The sequence below is a fragment of the Rhodnius prolixus genome, unplaced genomic scaffold (genome assembly GCF_049639745.1).
Source record: "Rhodnius prolixus isolate KJV_2025 unplaced genomic scaffold, Rpr scaffold_1, whole genome shotgun sequence".
NCBI lineage: Eukaryota > Metazoa > Arthropoda > Insecta > Hemiptera > Reduviidae > Rhodnius > Rhodnius prolixus.
Window position 1 is genome coordinate 45284484 of NW_027411581.1, and position 23223 is coordinate 45307706.

General features: G+C 35.5%; 1 protein-coding gene across 3 annotated transcripts in view; it reads right to left on the reverse strand.

Annotated features, from left to right (window-relative positions):
• Positions 1-23223, reverse strand: part of LOC141460566 (uncharacterized) — a 519534-nt gene that overhangs the window by 185458 nt on the left and 310853 nt on the right. For all 3 annotated transcript variants that reach the window (XR_012462144.1, XR_012462143.1, XM_074140735.1), the window contains exon 3: positions 7891-8093. Coding sequence is in view for 1 of the 3 variants with exons in the window: in XM_074140735.1 (XP_073996836.1) it covers positions 7891-8093 (203 nt within the window). In the remaining 2 variants the exon portion in view is untranslated. The remainder of the gene's footprint in view (positions 1-7890; positions 8094-23223) is intronic.

The window sequence follows — 23223 nt, forward strand, 5'->3', positions numbered from 1 at the left end:
AGTGGTTGATGTGTGTTTGTAGAGTTCGTGTAGCGATAAGAGGATCGGAATGAGGAGATAAGATAGCAGTATCGTCAGCAAAGGTGGAAAGGATGGTATTTGGAAGTTGAGGTATATCTGCTGTATATAAGGAGTAAAAAAGAGGACCTAGGACACTGCCCTGAGGAACACCAGCTAGAGCTAGACGGATATCAGAGTCTGCTGCTCCACAGTTGACTCTGAAATATCGATCTTTTAGGTAGGATTTGAGGATGAGGTAGTAAGTATGAGGAATCAACAAAATTTTGAAATGTCCATTTTAGAGAAATATGTAATTAAAAACTCAGAAACCTTTTCTGTAAAATGGCTTTCGTCGATAATTTATAATCCTCAAATTTGAAATTCCAGCAATACTTTGAATACTGTTTGAGAGTTTATAGGCATCGAAACAGTGTAAAAAGCTGATTCAGAGCGCTGAAGTGAAGTAGCAATTCTGTGAGATTACCTCAAAGCAGCCATTTTGCCGGAAAAACATTTCAGTGATTGGTATTTAGCTAGTAGAATAAATAAAGAATGAATGATATTTAAAGAAAAATCTTTACTCATTTAAAAAAAAAAGAAAAGAAAAATGAATAATTGTTCAGTAAAGTTGGAAAAGCTCTGTGTAAGAAGCGACAATACTACCAGAGCAGAATATGAATTATGAGTGAAATGTAATTTTTCATTTTTTAGATACAAGGTGTTGATAACCTCTTTTTTGGGATCAGCAGGCTCCTAACAAGGATTTCTGGTTTAACTTTAATATCTTTATACTTGTATTACCCAGTAGCCAAAGTAAAAATGCACTTCCTCAAGTAGGGTCTCACAATTCCGGATTTTGGTAAACTCCAAGAGAGGCTATCTGACAAACGTGATGTGTTTATTTTATACCATTTAGGTATTTTGTGTATTTAAACATCTGTTTCAGTTACTCTTGTAGAATTTATCGGCAGCTTCTATATTCTTTTACACTCGTTTATTATTGTGTCCCCTGGTTTATATCAAGAACTTTGATGTCATTTACGAAAGCAATTTAAGTAAAGGACTGCTCAAAAACTATCTGTATGGTCTCATTCAGAAACTTAATAATAAATAATTTCAGATTGCCGAAGTGAAGAACAAGTTTCCTGAAACGAAGCGTTTGAGCGAAATTGCTCTTAAAGTTGTAAGGAAATTTGCTGTAATGAAACAGACACGCTCTCAAGTTTGTTGGCATTCATTCATTTTATATTTAGAACAATTTGTTGAATGGTTACATTTAACTTGGCAGAGAATTAGAAATAACATGCTACTTGTTGGAAAGTGGGTTTGAAGGAATTCCAACAGCATGTTTGGTGAAAAGGTGGATTAGTAGTTATTCTTTTGCCGCAACTAGGGGTTAGCACACTTAACAGATGGGCTTCGCTGCCTCATGTTCACACTAGTGTATTATATTGTTCTCTGACGTGTATTGCTTTTAACTTGCCCCTAAATTACTTTTCTCACCATTTACTTCCTTAAATCTCTTTATTTAGTATAAGTACCTTGTCCCAATAAATTATTTCGCTTTCTTTATTTATTTAATTTATTATAAATTCTACTACTTGGTTTCCTAAAGATAGAAATAATTTTCATTGTAATCATTCCTTTATCACAATATTATTTTTAAACAAAGTATGGACAGTCAATGGTTCTCTCTTTTTCATACATTTTTACCTTAACTGACATAATCAACTTTAACATCTGCCTTATAAAAATATTTAACTTTTTTTAAATTTAATTATTATATAAGTTCATTATTAATTATTTATTTATACACACAGGCTAAAGCCTAAAACATACTGTATCTCTTGCAATAAGTTAATTATAGAAAGGCTTTGTACCTAAAAGTTTTAAATACTCCATTGCATAAAATAGGCAATTCCAGAGAAATAACATTTTTAGTTGTAATTAATATAATGAGTTACGGGCAGGCAGATTATCCGAGAGGCTGGAAATAACATATTAATGGAGGGTCAAGCGAGCTTCAGCAAGGGGCGCTCCACGATCGATAACTAATTTATTTTAATTAATAAAAAGATAAAACTGAGTAGAAGCTCCAAAAAAAATGTATTGCTTCTTTAAAGAGATAAAAGCGAGATTTGATTCTGTGGTTCGGCGAGGGCTCTATTATTAAAATATAGGAATATGGAATTTCAACTAAATTTATTTCAGCTTTAAAGTACTGAATCGGCACTTTGGAATCAGGATGGTTTGTCAGCGTACTCTAAGTATGAAACTAGAGTAAAGCAGGAATGCATACTCAGTCTGTACTGTTTACACTTTTCATCTAAATCAAAAAAAGTTATTTCATCTAAGTTAAAATCGGAAATAGCCAGATAATTATTCTGGCATACGCGGATGACTTGGTAATCATGGGTAAGAACAAGTAGCTGTGTAAGAGGGATAAGAAACCATGTTTAATTGTGGGACCTTAACCTAGAAAATTAACCTAGAAAAGTGGAAAGTTTTCCATTTTGAATGTTTTTCAGAAAAAGTTCAAGGAAATTGGCATTTTTTAAAAAAAAGAAAAAAAAAAGGCAAAATATACCTATTGAAATTGTCCAAATTGTTTTTTATGTGCGTATATTCTCCTAATCAAAATATTTCCGATACTTTACTAGATTACCCACTAGCGGAAGAAGTTCAAGACTAGATAACCGCTCTCCAGATACATCACAACTTCTAAGTAAATATCGCGATGGTGAAGTCACCATTGGAGTATTGAATCGTTTTGGAGGTAAGATTTTGAACAAGAGGATTTGTAGAGAATGGAAGAGAGTCAGAGAATTTTCTATATTTAGACTTAGATTCGTCAGTTACGTTTGCGATCTTGAGGTCGTTATGGAGGGTGGAGTTAGAGACATAAAATGGAGAATTTTTGATTGGAAGGACTGTATTTTATTTCAATTTTAATTTTTTAATTTAAAGTGCAACATCTGAGGTTATTAGAGCCCGATCTTTTTTTGGACAGTATTCTCTTGTTACGAACAATACTATCCAACACGGGATAGAAGAGAAAATATAAGGGCCAGCTACTGGATTCGAACCCGTGATCTTCGCGTAGGAATGCGCTAACCACATAGCTAATTCCTTAACCTAATTTTATACTATTATTACTATTTTATCTAAAAATATATTGCCATATTCTGTTCAATCTTTGTGAACGAGAACATTTTGTGTTATTGTAGTCCTACAATTTTTAGAATAATTTTATTTGTATTTGGCAAATTAATTCAAAAACTTACTTTTCTACTTGGTAATAACTCTGCTGATATTAAGTAGAACTTTTGCGTAATAAGTTCCCCCTCATAGGGTTATATTTCTAAAGGACCAAAGAAGAACAGGTTTTTCCAAACTCTAAGAACCTAAAGATGCGTATTTCCGGAAGTCACTCAAAATGGAAAATCGGCACGATTGTAAAATCCTCTCTTATGGTGAGAGCAAACAAATCTGGTGCGAACACACTCACCACAAATCTCCCTTATTCTGGTGAGAAGGGGGGGTATTCATTTATGTACAACAATTAAGTGTTCTCAATCTTAAATATTTGCTCGGCGTGTTGAACCGTACACAACAATTCTGACATGCAGTCTGACAGCTTGAACTGAATAGAAACTTTCAGCATTTTCCCAGACGTCTTTCAGCCTGAAATATTAATAACTAATGTTCTTAAAATTAAAATGCAACTACTATATTCTTGTATTCTACAATATTACCTGATCTGATAAGCTTAACGATCAATGTTTCACCTAATTTCTTAAGAATTCCGAATCATATCTGTAAGTACAACTTATTATTGTTATTAAGTCTAGCATAACGAATCGAAGCTCATGTGTCCATAAGTAATGAATGCACAGGGCCATCAGCTCTCTCCACAAGATTGGACAAGAGAAATCAGAGGGTGAACTATGATTGTTTCCATCACTTAACCTGCATTTTAATGATAAAGGAAAGGAATTAAATCAGTTTACTGCATTAGAAGGGTTAGATTTGAAACATGGAGCGTTAACGAGGGTACGGATAAGTTGAAATGGTTGAATTCGTTGATAATTAGAACGTTCAGTTGAACCCATAGTTCAGATATAACGTCTAGGTATTGTTGAATACTTATGCGAGCCTTTTGTTCCCAAAAATTAATGTCCGCTGACGATATAGTCGGTCTAACATTTAGCTTTTATTTTTTTGCTGAATATAATAGACATATGTCTGAAATTTGAAAAATTGATCTCAATAAATCTAAAATGAAATTCCTTAGCTAAGAAAAATAAGCAAAAATCAAGCAATTCGTTCTAGATCTGCTTATCTAAGGGCTAACTTAGTTCCCACGCACCTGTTTACGTTACATTATTTTGTACGAAAAGTGAATTTATTTATTCATTTTTCCTTTTAATTATTGTCTATATTAGATTGTTCAATTAATACTTTTGAAACAATATTTTTGTATGAGAGAAAGAGCCAAGAAAATCTACATATTTACAACACTTTCTCTTACTAACAGAGTAAGAGAAAGTAAGAGAAAATAAAGATGTCAGGGAGAGAAAAGTAGGGCATGCTCATTATGAGATAAAAAAAAGAAAGAAAAAAAAAGTGTCATAAATGAACATACAGGCAAGTGTAGATACTTGTCTGAGAATAGGAGAAAGGTTATGTGTGAGATAGCATCATAGTCTAACATGGTGTTCCGTTTGAGATTACATGTTACAGCCACGGTGAGGACTTGCTTTAAGTGGATAGCGAGAAGTGGTGGCTTAGAATCAAGTGACGCTCTACTGGGACACGGCAAACTGGAAGATAGTTGCAACTTATCATAACAGTACATATAAAATAGCTTCAACATTTTTTTTTTCTTGTAATACAGTGCTATCTTTTTGATATTTTCATTGTGTAAAATATTTCATAATGCTCCAAATCTAAAAATTATCTTTCTGATGTTTTCTGTAGAATCACCATTGCGTACACAATTTCTACAAGAAGAAATAAGTAAACACAGTTAGGAGTTTACACGTCAATTAGTTTTAATTAAAATTTGTTTCTAATGAGGATGTAACAAGATGCTTTGTAGTTCCTCCATCGTTACCTGAAAGCCCATCTACCAAAAGAGTCATCAAGAGAGATATACTTCGTACTTTGAAGGCTAAAATTAGTTAAATACGTGAACACAAATGTTTACAAATTTGTATTTTCTCTACCTCAAATTCGCTTTCTTACTGTTGCAGATTCGGAAACAAAAGTAGTGTTGAAGATTCAACTTAAACTAACTTATAAGCCCTTTCGTATCAAGGCATATCCGATATAGCAAGAATGTATACTAAGATGTTTGAAACACGATAATACGAGGGTCGTTTGAAAAGTCCGTGCAAAAATAAAAACTACTTAATTTTTTGGGGTAAACCTTTTTTATTTTTCAACATAGTCTCCTTTTAGGCTTATACACTTCGTCAAACGCTGCTCTAGTTTGTTGATCCCTTCCGAATAATAGGATTTGTCCACGTCTGAAAAATAGCCATTCGTTTCTGCAATCACCTCCTCGTTTGAATAAAATCTTTTTCCCGCCTGCCATTTCTTCATATTGGGGAACAAATAGTAGTCCGAGGGAGCCAAGTCTGGAGAATAGGGGGGATGTGAAACGAGTTGGAACCCTACTTCCATTAATTTTGCGACCACAACTGCTGAGGTGTGAGCTGGTGTGTTGTCGTGATGGAAAAGGACTGTTTTGTGGGCCAATCGTTGGCGTTTTTCTTGCAGCTCGGTTTTCAAACGGTCCAATAACGATGAATAATATGCACCTGTAATAGTTTTACCCTTTTCCAGATAGTCGATGAGGATTATTCCTTGCGAATCCCAAAAGACAGTCGCCATAATCTTTCCGGCCGAAGGAACGGTCTTCGCCTTTTTTTTTGGCGCAGATTCCCCCTTGGTAACCCATTGTTTAGATTGTTCTTTGGTCTCAGGAGTGTAGTGATGTATCCATGTTTCATCCACAGTGACGAAACGACGCTTAAAGTTCTGCGGATTCTTCTGGAACAGCTGCAAACCGTCCTTGCAACACTTCACACGATTTCTTTTTTGGTCAAGCGTGAGCAATCACGGCACCCATCTTGCGGATAGCTTTGTCATGTCCAAATGTTGATGCAAAATATTATGTACCCGTTCATTCGAGATGCCCACAGCACTAGCAATCTCACGCACCTTCACTCTTCTGACATCCATCACCATATCATGGATTTTATCAATGATTTCTGGAGTAGTAACCTCAACAGGGCGTCCAGAACGTTCAGCGTCACTTGTGCCCATATGGCCACTCCGAAAATTTTGAAACCACTTATAAACTGTTCTAATCGAAGGTGCAGAGTCACCATAATGTTTATCAAGCTTCTCTTTAGTCTCCTGAGGCGTTTTGCCTTTCATAAAGTAGTGTTTAATCAACACACGAAATTCTTTTTCGTCCATTTTTTGAAAATCACTCGACTTCCTCGATTCAAACGAATGCCAAACACAAAGAAATAGACCGATCTGGCAGAAACTTGGTGTGTGTTCTTCCAAGAGATGCTACTAACTAAACATAACCTCGATACGCGCCAGTGGTGTTATCTCTCTGACTTTGCACGGACTTTTCAAACGACCCTCGTATTTTACCAGCAATGTTCTTGTAGAATGTCGACTATTTGAAATGGTTCCACCGACGGTCTATGACCAAGGTTGATAACTTTAGAGGTGATTATTTTATTCTGATTATTGCATTATTTTTATGTTTTATGTAACATTTATAAATAAAGGCTTTAATTAATAATATCATTTGAAATGGTAAAGATTGGGGTGTTCTGGTTGACTACTGTAAGATGGGCTTGCTAAGGATGGGTGCTTCTTCCTAAAATTAAGAAAGAGATTAACTCAATGGTTGATGTGCTGGTTAGCAACTCGGAAATTCCGGGTTCAAATCCAGCTGTTGACCCTTAGATTTTCTCTTCCCAAGAGCTTCTTAAAGCTCACTGTCCAGTGATGGATAGCATTGTCTGTAATGAGTAACCGTCTGGAAGCCGGCAGTGCTCAGGAGAAAATTCCAAACGCCAATGACTCAGATGTTGAAGCACCTTAAATTAAAGTAATAATTTTGTTTTTTGAAGTTCATTTCTCAGTTAATTCTTTCCTCTTTGAACGAAATGTTTTGAATAAACATAATTATTCTTACTTTTATTATCTAGCGATTAATCTTAACACAATAAGGCAACAGTCTTCCAAAGTAAGGTCGCTACAATGGGGTAGTCTTCTTGAGATCTACTATTCTTGATTCTTTTCTTGATTATCTTGAGTGTGGAGTCATAAGAAGACCAAATATTTTATGACGAAAATGAACCAATTTTTTTAAAACTTCAGAATGCAATAATGTGTAAAAATCAGTGTTTAATACGTGAGTTAGATTTAGCGGCAGGCTTAACGACTCGTATTGGAGACATTCTAATGAAGTGAGCTTTTGTAAGCGAATTATTGGTAATTATTTTCAATATATTTTTGCTTCGGACTGATTTCGCAAATCTTGGTATTCCAGAATTTGCAATTTTTTAAAATTTTAATCCCAAATAAATTTAGTGGTCCTTTGTGAAGAACTAAGTGGACTACATTATTTAAATTTAGGTCTTGTGAACATATAATTAAGTAGGGTCTAAAAGTTATTTACTCCATTACTATAACGACTAAAAGAGAATATACGTATACGTATACTCCGGTAAGCTATTGCTGCTAGAAATGTTTGTTTTTTTTTTTTTTTTTTAAAAAAAAAGGTACTTTGCGACAAAATAAATAATAATAAAAAGCAAAACATGGATAGAAAGAATATAAATGTAGATAACTTACGTCTAATAGTGCGCCCGGCGTAGTGTAGTTTCTAAATGGAGGCGTTCGACCTTTAACGTATTGGAAGATTTTACGTCCACCTTTTAACCATTCTACTTTATGTAATTGTTCTGGCATGACGTTGTATTCACACTTTAATACAACATGTCCACCAAGATCGGCGTATCTTGGCACACGTAGATCTACATGAAAACACAGTCCTCCTGAAACAATTTTAATAAAAAAATTAATTTCAATATTTTGTCAATTTTAGAATTAATGTATATTTATTTAAGTTAAACAACTATGCAGAAAGTTTAAAAACAAAATGTTGTGAACAATATGAAAGTGCATCCATTCGTTAAATAAGTTGTACTTTGGTTTGAATCGAACGAGTTAATTAATATTATTGTGCACTAGGAAGGCGTACTATCCATTCAGGATATATGTGCCAACATAGAGGATATATGTACGGTATCACCTATTCAGGAGACAGGCTGTAGAATTGTTGCATGTGCTATTCATATGGTAATGTTTAACAACATGACAGTTCAAATAGAGGGCGCTCCTGTTCAACTATGGCAATGCTTTCCTCGATGCATGGTTCAATTAGGGCTGCCACGTTATGGTTCAACAATTTCGGATTTACATTGTAGAAAGCTGAGGTGAGAATGCCTGAATTATTCGGCGTGAATAAGTTCAAAATGTGACTGTAATTCAGAACTAAGTCTGCTTATGATGACAAAAAAAGGGACTAAATTTTAGATAGAGCATTTCATGTCATTTCAGATGTATGATCCTCACCAAACGTTCCTGAAGTAGACGATGTCAAGCCAAGGAGACGGTGGTAAGCTCAGGTCTAATCTGGGGGCGATCTCAAAAACAAAGAAGCGGCGAAAGTATTGGAAAACTCTAAAAAATCAAAATTGAAATATATCGCCGCTAAATAATCTCAGTGAACGCTTGAATAAAACACTTATCATTTAAGCGGTCAAGTGGTTAAGGCCGCGATGCGCTATGGTTTTGCGAAGGAGTATAGAGGTGAGGCTCCCCATGGTTAGAGCCATACGAGTATCTGTGACTGAAATGTCTGACAATTATCGGGTATGGTTAAGGGAAAGGATGTATGGTGAGGTGGAAGAGGAGGTGAATCGGTAATGGAGGAATAGGTGGCGAGCTTCAACTAAGGGCAGAACCACATTTAGTTTCGTCCCCGACACTGTGGGAGGTAGAAGACAGGTTCCCACGGAGATGCCATATGCAGTTGCGCGACTGGTCATCATGGGTCATGGAATGTTGAGCGCTAAAATGTTTAATATGGACTTGGCAACAGATCAGTACTGCGGAGACGGCGGAGCCCTTAGTCTTGCACTGTGATCTATACGATTATTTGCGCTCTATCATGTGGCGGAAGGTAGAGTTCCTATTCTGCGTGGCTGTGGACGTTTTCCCCCTGTTATTGGAGAACGCGTCAGCGAGGGCGGCCTTTGATAGACGGATGGCCTCGGTAGTGGGCGGATGATGTTGTTGATATGGTTGATCGACTGGGATGTGTTGCTGGCTGATTGTTGTGTGTGTGGCTTCGGGTTTGTATGTAGGGAGTCTATGAGTGTGTGGTTGAATTCTGTTTTCTTTATTTATATTTGTGTAATGGTTGATAATGTTTTATTATTTTTATCTTGTATTTGGCAATTGTTTATTTTTGTGTTTGTATTATGTATAACTATTATTTATGTATTTTTTGAGGTCTATCTCCAACTGTATACCCTATATGGGTTAAGCCAGTTGTAAAATTTAAATAAATAAATAAATAAAATTTTTGTGTTTGTTGTTGACGGTTTTTGAGTGCTTTGCTGGGACTCGTTGAGTTTTGAACCTTGTAACGGTTGAAGCTTAAAAAAAGAAAAAAAAACATTTAAGCGGTCAACAAAATCACAATGATTCTAGTTAAACGATAGAATTTTAATTGTTTCTTGCATTTCATTTAAGTCCGCTGTTTGTCAGAAAGTGTCTGAATCAACTCTCTTCGCTTCAGGGCTAGTTTGCTTAGAAAACTAAGACTTACGAACTCATTTTATTAACTCAAAAAATTATATAGCTTCTTTTAAATCGGGAGCACTATCTCCTTAGCATTTCCATCAAAATGATTTAAATTTGTTTGTATAATATAAAAATCATTTTTTTTATTTTTATTTTAGAACATTTTACATTTTAGAATTCGAAAGACAGATTGACAGGACGCTCGGGTCAGCTGTAGATACTTACCCTTGATTAGTAGCCAAGTAACCAAGGGAAGCATCATTGCAAGGTTTCCCTTGCAATGATGCTTTTCAAGCACCAATTTATTTTTTATCTTATTTTTATTTTTTAATGGCGTTTTCCTCACAGGGGCACTTACTGTGTTTCAATTTGCTTCAAATGATAATAACTATAATTGATACTCTCAGAAAATAAATAAGAGATACCAGTATCTTTTTTTTTTTATGTGAAAGGGCGAACAGATAAGAATTGCATGTTTGGCTTTTTAAACGATACTGTTCTTCTTTGTTACAAACTCAAGAAGAACAAAAACGTGCCATGAAACAAAAGAAAAAAGCCATGATAGAACATGCCAATTTTTTTTTATCGACGACTTATTTGAAGACATGAAATTACCATAGTAACTAAAAAGACTAATATACAGCTCTATAATAAAAGCTATTTGGGCCTCTAGACTAGAACTTTAGGGTTCAGCCAAACAGACAATCCAATCTAAGTCACTACGACAAATAGTTAATGCCCCTTTCTACGTCACAAACCTCCCTTCCATACTAACCTCAACATTTCTTTTTTTTAAAGCAGCTAGCCCAGGAAAATACCCGAAATGCCTTACTGCAATTCCTCAAGGCTTTAATCTTTACGTACAGTCACTCGCCTCTATACCATTCCAGACAATCCTCCACGCCGGCTGAATCGCCAGTGGCCCGAGATTCTCCTTTAGATTGATCTTTAATGTAGGATATCACGTCCTGGGTAGGTAGATTCTTTCCTTCTATCACGTATAACAGATTGCATTATTTATCAGATTTGCTATTTCTGTACTACCAATGTTGGGTAAAATTTATTAAAAATATCTAATAAATAATAACAAAATAAGAGTTAAAATTTGAAAAGTTGGATTGATTTATTATTGAACATTTCGTGAATAAATTAATATGCTCTATTTTATTCATTAATAGCTGAAGACCAGCCGATGGCTTTGAACAAAACGGCATTTATTTAAAACAGAATAATAACTTTTATTTCTATATTTATTCTTTATGTAAAAATAAATCAAATACAATAATACCGCTTATTCAGTTGGTTATTTCACTTCAGTAAGAATGTGAGGCGGAAATCCATAGGTATATTTATTTATATGACTCACTGATCAAAGCAAATAAAGCCAAAGTGATTTATTGCCTGGATTTAACTTTCCAGTCGATTTATCTATTTAATTTTGATTTCATTAATTACTTTAGTGCCTTCGTCAATCTCTTTAACGTCGTAATTGTCTCCAGTTATTTTGTTACTTTTTGTGAAGTTTTACATCTTCAAGAAGAGATTAGCTGTGGTGCAAGGATGATGAGGTACATTTTAGGAGGCAAGACAACCTTTATCTACTGCACTTGCCAAGGCTCTCCTTACTGCACTTTTTGCCGTCTAATAGTAGCTGATTTGCAACTGAAATAGTGGTTGTTTCACACAGGCATTGCAAATACAGCTTATACAATCACTATAATTAGATTCGATCCAACCAGTGCTGAATCTAAACCCACCATTATAGAATCTCAGCAATATCACTGGTTTGCCGTATTGTCTATTCAACATTTTCTTTCGTTCCCATACTTGCTACTAACTTTCATTATAACTCCTAACTTACTCAATGTAGCACTGAAACTGTCTCTCATATTTCCTTGGACCTCCACAACGATTACGATGTTCAATGGATGATTTAAGAAAATTCAGCTAAATACTCACTTGTAAGAATCATATTTAAGTGAGATTTCAACAAAATACAACGTAAATTTGAAACAAATTAAAATGAGTATAAAAATTATTTTAGGTTTAGGATAAAATATTTGCTAATTTATTAATTTTGTTGCTGCATTGATGTTGAACAGTACCATTTGTTGCAGTAGCATAGCTAACCTATCCCTACAGAATGTTTACTTATATCCTAATGAATAAATCTTGCTAATTATGGCGAAGTTAGTGCAATGGTGAAATAACTTACAAACATATATACACTATAACCAACCGTTAATTAAAATAAAAAAAAATAATAATAATGAATTTGCGTACACCATATAGTATACACTGATGGCATCAAGAAGAACGAAAACGACGTTTGATTTGTTGGGTAAGAGTTGGAACAACTAGTTTGGCAGTATAAAGCCGCGGCTAATTGCTCTAATAAACTGGCAGAGGTAAAGACAATCGTAAAGGTGTTAGCCACTGTAGAAGAGCGGTTACGTAGAAACGGGCGGTATACATCATGAACCGATTCATCCTAGACTCACTAAGGAATTGGTATAGTCATGTGACTTAAGGAAGAGGTTATGGCGACGAACTAGAAGGTGGGGTAAATTGGGTTAGGGTTCACAGAGGCTTAGGAGCCATTGAAAGAACTGATTAATTGGCAAATAAAGGTGCAAAAATAACTAAAATGTGTATTTGAATGAGCCAAATATCTTAGGTCTACGATTAGAGTTACTTCTCGGGGAGACAAAACTAACTCACTACTGGAACATTCTAGACAGAATTCTCGTTCACAGATTTTTTAAAATTCTAGTTTTCAAGAAAAATAGCGGATTATAATAAAAGCTACAAATAATAAATATAGAGTAATCGGGTAAAATATTCACGTAACTTAACACTTATTATTATTTAATATTTTCCTATTTTCAACTGAACAAAAATTCAAATATTAATCATCGAAAAATATATATTAGGGTGAAGGGACCAGTAATTGACTGGGCACCAGTAATTGACATACCAGAAATAAACTGGTATTATAAGGGATATGAGCCGTTTTTAGTGGTGATTCTTTCAATTTCGTTATTGAGAAGCCTTTGGGCAGCAGTTCCAGAAAAATATTAATTATTGGAAGGTTCCTTGGTATCAGTGGAAGGTTATTTGTGTTAAAAGTTCAAAATCAAGGAAAAAACAAGCCGTTGCTAAGGAGGATTGATAAGAAAATAATTTTTCTTTTTTCTTATTTTTCGTTTATTTGTTCATATATTTGTGTGGTTATCAATGTTCTGTTATAATTAGTATTACTTGTAGATTTCATTTATGTAGTTTTTTTTTTAATTATAAGAAGCATTGAGGATTAAAATGGGGCTGTCAATCACTGGTCCTTGAAACGGCAATCTGCCCGGTAATTGACATGTATGTCAATTACTAGTCCTACAGCTTTTTTGTTTGAGACCAGTGATTGACTTCCTGGGAAAATGATAAGATAGGTTGGTAAATTTTATTATAATTAAAAATTCAATACATTGTAAAATAAAATCATTGATAAAAAATATCGGCAACATAAAATAAATAGTAAAACTTCCAACAAAATATGTTTAAATTAATGAATTAGCAAATGTACGCCTTATTTCAAGAGGGCATGCAGAATGATTATTCTGTAGAGAACAACAATGTATGAACAACAAACTGGAATAGTCGTGATCGCCGAACAGCTTCCGAGGCCTACGTGACTAATAAAAACGACGCCCACGTAACGGAGTTGGAAAATCTCTCATTCTCCCTCAGTTTTGGGTCCTAGCCACATGACAAAGAAGAAAGGGAGGAAATGGCTAAACCATAGAATTCCATCAAAGAAAACGGCCAGAGGAAAAATGAAGCTCCCTCAAGAGAAGTACCAGGTGCGAAATCAAACATACGTGGAGAGTTGGTGACTTTGTGATGTTTGTGATGTTACCGGTAGTACAGTTGTGTAAGGGTTGATCGTCAAAAGCTGCATAAAAAAGGGTAAGGTTGAAAAAATATTAGATTATTTAGGTTTGCCTATTTAAAAACTGATTGTAATTAATTATGAATAAGACCGATTTTTGTTATAAATCCAATTGAAAAAGTGATTTAGGTGATTTATTTAGATTTAAAAGTGATTTTGAATGCATACCTTATGTCGTTTCATGAATGTATTTGTATGTCAATTACTGGTCCCACCCCATGTCAAACACTGGTTCCACCGAAAATTCGGTATGTCAATTACTGGTTCATTGACATACTTCCAAAAAAAATCATTTTTGGTTGACATAAAGATCGAATTTACTGCTTTTAAAATATTAATAAAATAAAATACATCCTACTGGAGCGGTACAATTTTATAACCTATACCTGGAGCCAAAATAACGGAAGTTATTCTATCTTAAACTCGAATTTTTTCTTAAGCAGTCAATTACTGGTCCCTTCACCCTACATATATTTTAATGTGCTCAGATCGATTACACATGGAAAATGCAGATGCTATTTTTTTTTTAAATTTGTTTATTTATTTTGCAACTATAATAGATGCAACAAGCAAAAGGGATGAGAGTGAGGAAATGGCGCACGCACATATATGCGCTTACATACACGCGCGCGCATATGCATGTGCGCCAAGAGGCGTGAGTGGAGTGAACGACGACCATCCAGTGATGGAAGCCGTTAGTTCGCCTGATTGGCAAGCTTACACAGCAACCATCCTAGGAGGTCGGCGTTGTGTTGAGATGGTCGCGTGGCCACCGCCGCTTTAGTCTGCGCTGTGGATTTGAAGGAAGTGTTGTGGTAGACATGTTGTGGATAAGAGGGTTGTAATGACTGTGTAGATTTGAGTGGAGTTTTGTGTAGCGAGATTGTGCTATTTCAGAAACGAGAGGAATATTGAGATCAGTGTGTAATGTATGATTGGAGGCGTAGATGGGAGCGTTAACTATTGTTCTCAGGATTTTTGATTGTAAGGTCTGAAGTCGGTTGATGTTCGATTTTTTGGCACTTCCGTAGAGTTGTATTCCGTACGTCCATATTGGGGCAAGTAGAGCGGTATATAAAGATCGTTTGTCGAGTAGCCTTTTCAACATTTTATATTGGAGATTGAGGTCAATTCGTTTGAGTCTCGTGTGTGGGTTCCACGTCAGTCGTTTGTCAAGATGTAGTCCGAGATATCGTACTTGGTTAGTCGTTGGTATAGAAGTATTGTGGAAGGAGAGAGGAGGGAGAGTTTTCTTGTTTAGAGTGAATACTATGTATTTAGATTTTAATTCATTCACTTTGATTCTCCACTTTTGCAGCCAAGCAGATGCTATTTAAAAATATAATTCAAAATTAAGAAGAAACGAATATAAAAGGTTCACACATTCTTCAACTTGGAAGGCAGTACTGCATTTCTACAATTTTACTCTATTTGTATTATTAAGATCTATTATTGAATACTATCTGAATTACAATTCTATATCTCTTTCGTTTTTAACAACTGCATTATCTCAGCGTAGCCCTTTTTGGGGTAGAGGTTAGTAAGGGAAAGTTAAAATTAATAAACACTAGGTAATTAGAAGGAACTGTGGGAAAGGTTGATATGGCCGTTGATAGGAACTCCATTGGCTTCCACCTAACGACTCGCTGACACGAACTACAAACTGTTAAATCATGAAAATCTGATCTTAAAAAGGAAAAAAACATGAAGCGTTATAGAATTAAAAAACAATGTTCTGATTGTTATTAGTTTTGGTTAATTAATTAAACACTTTCCAAACTTAGTTATAATTAATTTAAACTAAAATACTTAATGCACGCCATTCTGGAGGTTAAGCAATTTCTTCTGGCTCGGGAGTTTTGTCTTCCAGTGTCAATGTGAAATGATCCTCAGACTCTTTGCTTTCTTTTCACTTTTCCCACCCACATGCGCAGATCGAGAAAGGTGTTTGACAGGAACTTTGGAAATGAAATGATCTAACTAATCTGATCAATATAACTAAGAGTGATTTCTTTGATAGCGTAAATTAAGATAACGACCATTTCTAATTTATTGCTGGCATACTGTTGCCCATATTTGATATCCTTCCTAAAATGGTTCCACATGTGGACGACACTGCCACTGTGAGCGACGGTTCGAGGCTGCCAATATTAGGAGCATAGTTTAACAGCCAGCAGTCAACTCTTTTATGATTTCGCACCTGGGAGGATGTTAGTACACCGGTCACGAATATGGATTAGTAAGTGGATGCGTAAGTAGCGTGTAGCTACTTAAAAATTAAATTAGTAGTTAAGTATGTGTTTCTGTCTCCGTCAACGACAAATCAGAAGTTGAACGTTAAATCCCACCTGAAAAAACGGACGATTACTTTACTTTTAATCTCGAAACTGGATATTAACGAGAGAGAAGGTAAAAAAAATGGATTTCAGCCACATTGCAGTACTCGCAAATCGCATAGTAGAGCATATTCGTTTGACTGGTAGGTGAAAGCGATCACGCATAGTACTAAATTGAATGCTCTTAGAATAAATATTAGATAATCTTCAACAATTCAGTTATACATAACCTCTGCAGCAACAAACAGACTGATGAAGCGGCCTCTAATCGAGGCAATGAAGCCACAAACACTCTATCGATTTATTTTAACCAGGACCATATCAAACTGCCGGAAATTGGTATCAATACATTTACCAAAAACAAGAAATAATAACAGTAGAGGTCAGTTCACTGGTTAGTTGGACTCCAACGCCGAGATCTTTAGTTCTAGTCTGCTCTTAGATTGTTCCTCCCTGGGCATCCCCCTCACGATTAGTTTAAATATGTGTTCAGTAAAATGTGTTGGGTTATTGCTGTTTTAAGATATTATTTCATTTAATAACAATTTTATTAACAACTGGTTAAACAATCCTTTCCGCTGTTTACTGATTGTTTATTATTACCAGAACCCAGGCGATTAAATCATTCTGCGTCGATTTTTTTTTATGCTTCAGATTGTGAAGAACTGTTTTTACTAATTCACTAAAACAGACAGGACAGAAGACATTAACATATAACAATGAAAAAAATATAATTGTCAATAGCATAAGCCCTGAAGATTACATAGACCAGAGGTCGCCAAAGCGTTATTTAACATCGGGTCTATTTAACAAAAGTAGGGTCGATCTGAGGCAGGGGGTCGAACCCAAAATAGCGAACGTTTCAAAGAAACACCAGGCACACCCATTTCATTAATTAAGAAGCAATACTGTAATTACTTTACTTATTTATAATTACTTATTATTTAATAAATATTAAGGTATTTAAATTTCAACTTTAAGATATGTTTCATAAAACTATTGTTCCACAATGTAAAACTACTTTAATAAATGTTTAGAATCATAAAATAAATGTACAAACACATTACCTAATATATAGTTTTATTTTAATTAACTGAAAATTACTTTTATGGGGGTCGATAGAGATTTCGAGAAATTATACAAAGGTCCATGATCAAAATAGTTTGGCGAGCCCTGACCTGTCGCTAGGTCGAAAGCGTGGCAACAATATAATAATAATAATAATAATAATAATAAAGGGGAGGGATTAGCTATGTGGTTAGCGTACTCGATTCCCACGCGGAGGTCCCGGGTTCGAATCCAGCTGCTAACCCTTAGATTTTCTCTTCCTAGGAGCTTCTTACAGCTCACTGTCCGGTGATGGACAGTGTTGTCTGTAACGAGAAAACACTGTCCGGAGGCCGGCAGTGCACTGAAAAAGCTCCAAGCGCTAATAACCTCAGCTGTTGATGCGCAAAAAAAAAAAAAATAAAAAATAATAATAATAATAATAATAAAGCTTTATTTATTTATTTATTTTATGATTTAAGGCGCTTAAAATCTGAGGTTATTGGCGTCCGGAGCTTTTTCCAGTAACTGCCGGCCTCCGGACAGCGTTACAGACAACTCAGTCCATCACCAGACAGTGAGCTGTAAGAAGCTCCTAGGAAGAGAAAATTTAAGGGTCAGCAGCTGGATTCGAACCCGGGACTTCCGCGTGGGAATCCAATAAGCTAACCGCATAGCTAATCCCTTCCCTAAAAAAGCTTTATTAACACCCTTTTCAGAGAAAAAGCCTCTTCTTTTGGAGGATTAAATAATAATACAATATAATGTCTGAAATTCGCAATATTCTTTCTTACTTTTGGATCAATGAATCAGTGACCAAAACGATGAACAGCAACTCCACAACCAGAACAATGTAAGTACCAGTCATATGTTTAATAAAATTATTATTTTTGGACATAATTTAAATTTAATTCAATTAGATGACGTACAAATACTCAAAAAGAGTTATCATTTTTTGATCACTAAGATAGTTCTAGGGAATATTAAAGAAGTAGTTGTACAGATTGATATCTAACTGTTCTTGGAGTTACATCGAGTAAGGTGATTATGGGGGATATAAAGGAAATATACGACAAGATAAAATTTTACCATGAGTTAGAACGGCATTACCCCATCGATGAGTACATATACACTAGGGTCATTGGGTATACAACTTTTAGTATCTCTTAAATTTTACGCCTTACATATATTTCTATTATGTTACAATAGTATTACCAAGGTTTATGGGCACATGAATGATATCGCTTCAGATTACGAGGAATATGCGATATCAAAAAACAATGGGTCATGTAACTTTGAAAAAATATTATCGTTACTGCAACAAAAATAAAATTTAGACAAAAGAGATGGGAAGTGCAGTTCCTATCAGCAAAACAGTTAGTTATTCTGAGGCTGTTCGTCAAAGAATCTGTGGCTGAACAACCGCAAAAGAAACAGATCAACTGTCAATACTTATCTCTTCGGTCAAATAAAAACACCATATAATAATGAAACCGGAATAGTTAGTTTAATGTGAGTTTATAGAATAACGTTAGTTATGAAATATTACGTGTTGCACACAAGAAACAATATTGCATATGTTACTAATGAAAACCAAGTAATTTTGTCTGAACCACCCTCAATATTTTGGAAGCTACTAGTATTTGTAATTATCGGACATAGGAAGAGTGGACGTAGTGGTTTCAATTCGGCTATAAACCTGTCAAGGTTATAGAAGTGACAGAAAATTATAAAATGCTGGATATCATCTATCAGGTTGGCCAATAAGTTCGTTCGGTTTTTATTTTGGTACAGATTCATTCCGATTTTCTTTTTTTATTTTCGGCGCAAGCGCACAACTCGATTGTTCATTTGAAAGATTATGTCAAGCTTAACCTTTCTATGGATTTCGGTTTAACAAACATTACTATTGTGCTTGCTGCTTAGCTGTAAAGATGGAAGAAAATAATGTGCATTTTCGTCGTATTTTGCTCTATTATTTTAAAAAGGGCAAACGAGCTGCAGAGGCTCATAAAAAGATATGTTGTGTTTATGGTGATAATGCCTTAACAGAACGCGTGTGCCAAAAGTGGTTTGCCAAATTCCGTTCTGGAGATTTTGACATTAACGATGCGCCCCGCTCCGGACACCCAACCGAGATTAATTCAGATGATGACAAGGGCGTAATCGATAAAGATCCATGCCAATCGGTGAGAGAGATAGCAACAGCACTTAACATATCCTGTACCAGCTCCAAAAATCATTTGCGCCGGCTGGGATACGTTTCTTGGCTAAATTTTTGGGTACTGCATGAATTAACCGACGCAATGACTTAGCCACTCGCATATCCATTTGCGATGCGTTGCGGAAACGTCAAAAAAATACCCATTTTTAGATCGGATGGTAACGGAAGATGAAAAATGGATCGTCTACGATAATGTAGTGCGTAAAAGATCATGGAAGCACTGCAGTGAGCCGCCGCAAACAAGCTCGAAGGCGGAATTGCATCCGAAGAAGATTATGTTCTCCGTATGGTGGGATTATAAAGGTATCATCTATTACGAGCTGTTACCGTCAGGCAAAACAATTGATTCAACTGCATACTGCTAGCAGTTAACCAAACTGGACCATGCAATCCGCACAAAACGTCCAGAATTGGCAAATCGCAAAGGTGTCGTCTCCCACCACGACGACGTCAGACCGCATGCGTCATTGACCACTCGAAATAAACTGCTGGGATGTTTTTTCTCATCCTCTGGGGAATGTGATTTTTGCTGCTTAGCTGTAAAGATGGAAGGAAATAAAGTGCATTTTCGTCGTATTCACCGGACCTGGCACCTTCTGATTATCATTTATTCTGATAGTTGCAGAACTCCATGAACAGAAAAACTTTCGATAAAGAAAAGACTGTCAAAAAACATTTTGATTGGTTTTTCGACGATAAGCCACAGACGTTGTACGAACGTGGTATAATGAAGTTGGTGGAAAGATGGCAAGAAGTCATCAGTAAGAATGGTCAATGTATAATTGATTAAAATTTATTCTGTGTATCAAAAAAATTGTTATTTATTCCTCCCTCAAAAACCGAACGAACTTATTTCCAACCCTATAGAATTAAAGCTTGATGCACAATGATTGTCAGGCTTAAATCAGCAGACTGGGTAGCTGATTGCACTCTGCGGTTAATTGAACTGACAACATTGGTAATATTGTGTTGTCAGTTGAAATTAAGGAAAAGTCCAGTCGTCCAGTCTGACCCAGGGAACTAATTTTCTTTTAATGCATCTAATTGCATTTGGCTACAAAATATCAGAGATATTAATGCCTCACATTATCGTCAGACTTTACGCATCATGACAGAAACTACAAACATTCTGCATTCACCACACCCTGTCTTACCATTAACCCCAATCGTCACAACCCCGTATAATCAGCAATCTTTCAAACATATCACCAGAATGCGGTCTAATAACTTGTCAAATCTTACAACATATCCCATGACAAGCTGCTTAAAAAACAAGTCCAAAGGACTGATTATTTTATGCCCTTTTATAAAAATCTTCTAAGTAAAAAATGGACTCTAATCGAATAACTCTGTCAACAACCCAAAATCTGTGACGTAGGAAAAAGGGAAAGTGGAAAAAAGAAAGCTGGTTAAGCCGCCTAATTTCAGAGGGCGCTGAAAATCTGCTCCAAGAAACATGCTTTTAAAAAAGTTATTCAGGTTAAAGATATTTTATTCAGCAACATTAACTCAGGCAGTAAAGCCACAGTATACACAAAGATTTACAGATAAAGTAAAGGCCAAAGTACCTTTAATTTTATGAATTTTGATAAAATGACAGCTTGTGAAAAATAAAGGATGGTACAATCAATGAAATAACATTTCCCTTCGTCGGCTAGATCGATGATATAATAGGGGTGTAAGGTCTATGTTTGATAATATAAGCACCACCCCTGCCTTACTGTGCAAGATATGCCAGTGGAAGCCCAATAGGTCAATAGGTACCGTTCTAGCACAAGTAGCTCTTGTTTGGAGAAAAATAAAAATGATTAGTGGGCATCCCCGGAAAATCTACTAAAATCAATTTTCCCCCCCAAAAAAGTATAAAGAAAATTGACAAGTACTTACTGAGTAGCTAGCATGAAACATAAAGTTTAATCATGAATACTTAAAAGGAATCAAGAAAATTCATACTTTTGGTCACTCGGGATTTGTAGCAACAGTTACGACATAACAAACATTCCGCTAAAGTGAATTTATCAAAAGCCTAACCAACTCTAGAAAGGGTAGGAAAATGTTATCAAATAAAAATTGTAGAACCAAAATAGCGCATTACAATAGGCTTTTCCATCGTAAGAAAAGTTTTCCCTGTAGAATGGTAATCAGAGCTGAAAGAATTTCATCGCTCGCCAAGGGGAGTAGTCAATAACGAAATAAAAACTTTGTGCTTGCTTCCGGTGATTCTTACATGTTAAAGCTAAAGTGTTAACTTATAAATTTACACAAACAATTTGAAACGTGAATTACTGGTTATGGAAAACTGGAAACGCAATACTTCCTCTTACTTCAGAATTTGGTTGTACCAATCATACGGGTGGGGCAAAAGGTATGAACCGGTTTTAAATGGATGTAAAACAAAAATAATTCAACTTACAGAAATTATGTTTATATTGTTTAATTCAGTACAGAATCTAGTTTTTAACATTAAGTTTGAAAGATGATATCACGTAGGTGGCGGCCGTCAGCCGCGATGCACTCTTGAAGGCGAATTCTGAAGTTTTCAACCGCTCTTTTGCACATTTGATGGGCTAATGAAAACCCAAGGGAAATTCACCAGAGGCCGATTCACTCCCCTAAAGTGACTGTATGGTGCGCAGTACATATCCCAATTTGGGATTATTGGTCCTTACTTTTTCGAGGATAATGGGCGAACCGTGACTGTCACCGCTGAACGCTATGTGACAATGTTGGAAGAGTTTTTTGAACCTAACCTGGAAGAATTGAGTGAAACAACTAATCTGGGAGACATCTGGTTCCAACAGGACGGGGCTACATCCCACACTGCTAGGATTTGAATGGCGAGATTGAGGCAAGTGTTCCCCCAGCGCCTCGTCTCTTTGAGGGGTGACGTGTAGTGCGCACTCACCAGATTTGAGCATTTGTGATTTTTTTTCTTTGGGGGTACGTAAAGGAAAATGTTTTTAAACATCGTCCACATACCCAGGAAGAACTTAAGGACGAATCAGAGAGGAAGTTACGGCAATACCCATCGAAATGTGCAGAAGAGCGGTTGAAAACTTCAGAATTCGCCTTCAAGAGTGCATCGCGGCTGACGGCCGCCACCTACGTGATATCATCTTTCAAACTGAATGTAAAAAACTAGATTCTGTACTGAATTAAACAATATAAACATAATTTCTGTAAGTTGAATTGTTTTTGTTTTACATCCCTTTAAAACCGGTTCATACCTTTTGCCCCACTCTGCATAACTATATTTATTTCGAAAAGTCGATCTTCTATTAAGAGTCTAAGTGTAACTGTTTTATAATTTGTTCGTTTTAATTATGCGGTGATTATTTTAGAAAATATTTTTCCAAGTAATTTTAAAAATGTCTAATTGGGGCACCAAATTTTCGGTTTACTTTTCAAAACTAATCTGAAGTAACTCATCTGCTTATAGGAGATAAAAGTGTCTAGGTTGCCTTGGTGCATAGTTGCTCTAATGGAAAGAAGTCTTAATTAATTGCAATCAATCAAATCAACACTCAGCTGAAGAAATTTAAAAAAAAAAAAAAAAAAAAGCACACGAAGACCAATGTTTTCAATTGGAAAGACATCGACAATATTTTTTTTCCCTATAATTATATTCAGTTCAGCAATAATATACTTAACCTAAACTTCAGCTTTCTTCAAAAACCCATCCACGAACGATTCAATGCACATGAAACTAGCAAAAAAGTAAATCTAAATTGATTTCTGAGTCAAATGAAACCTCATCAATC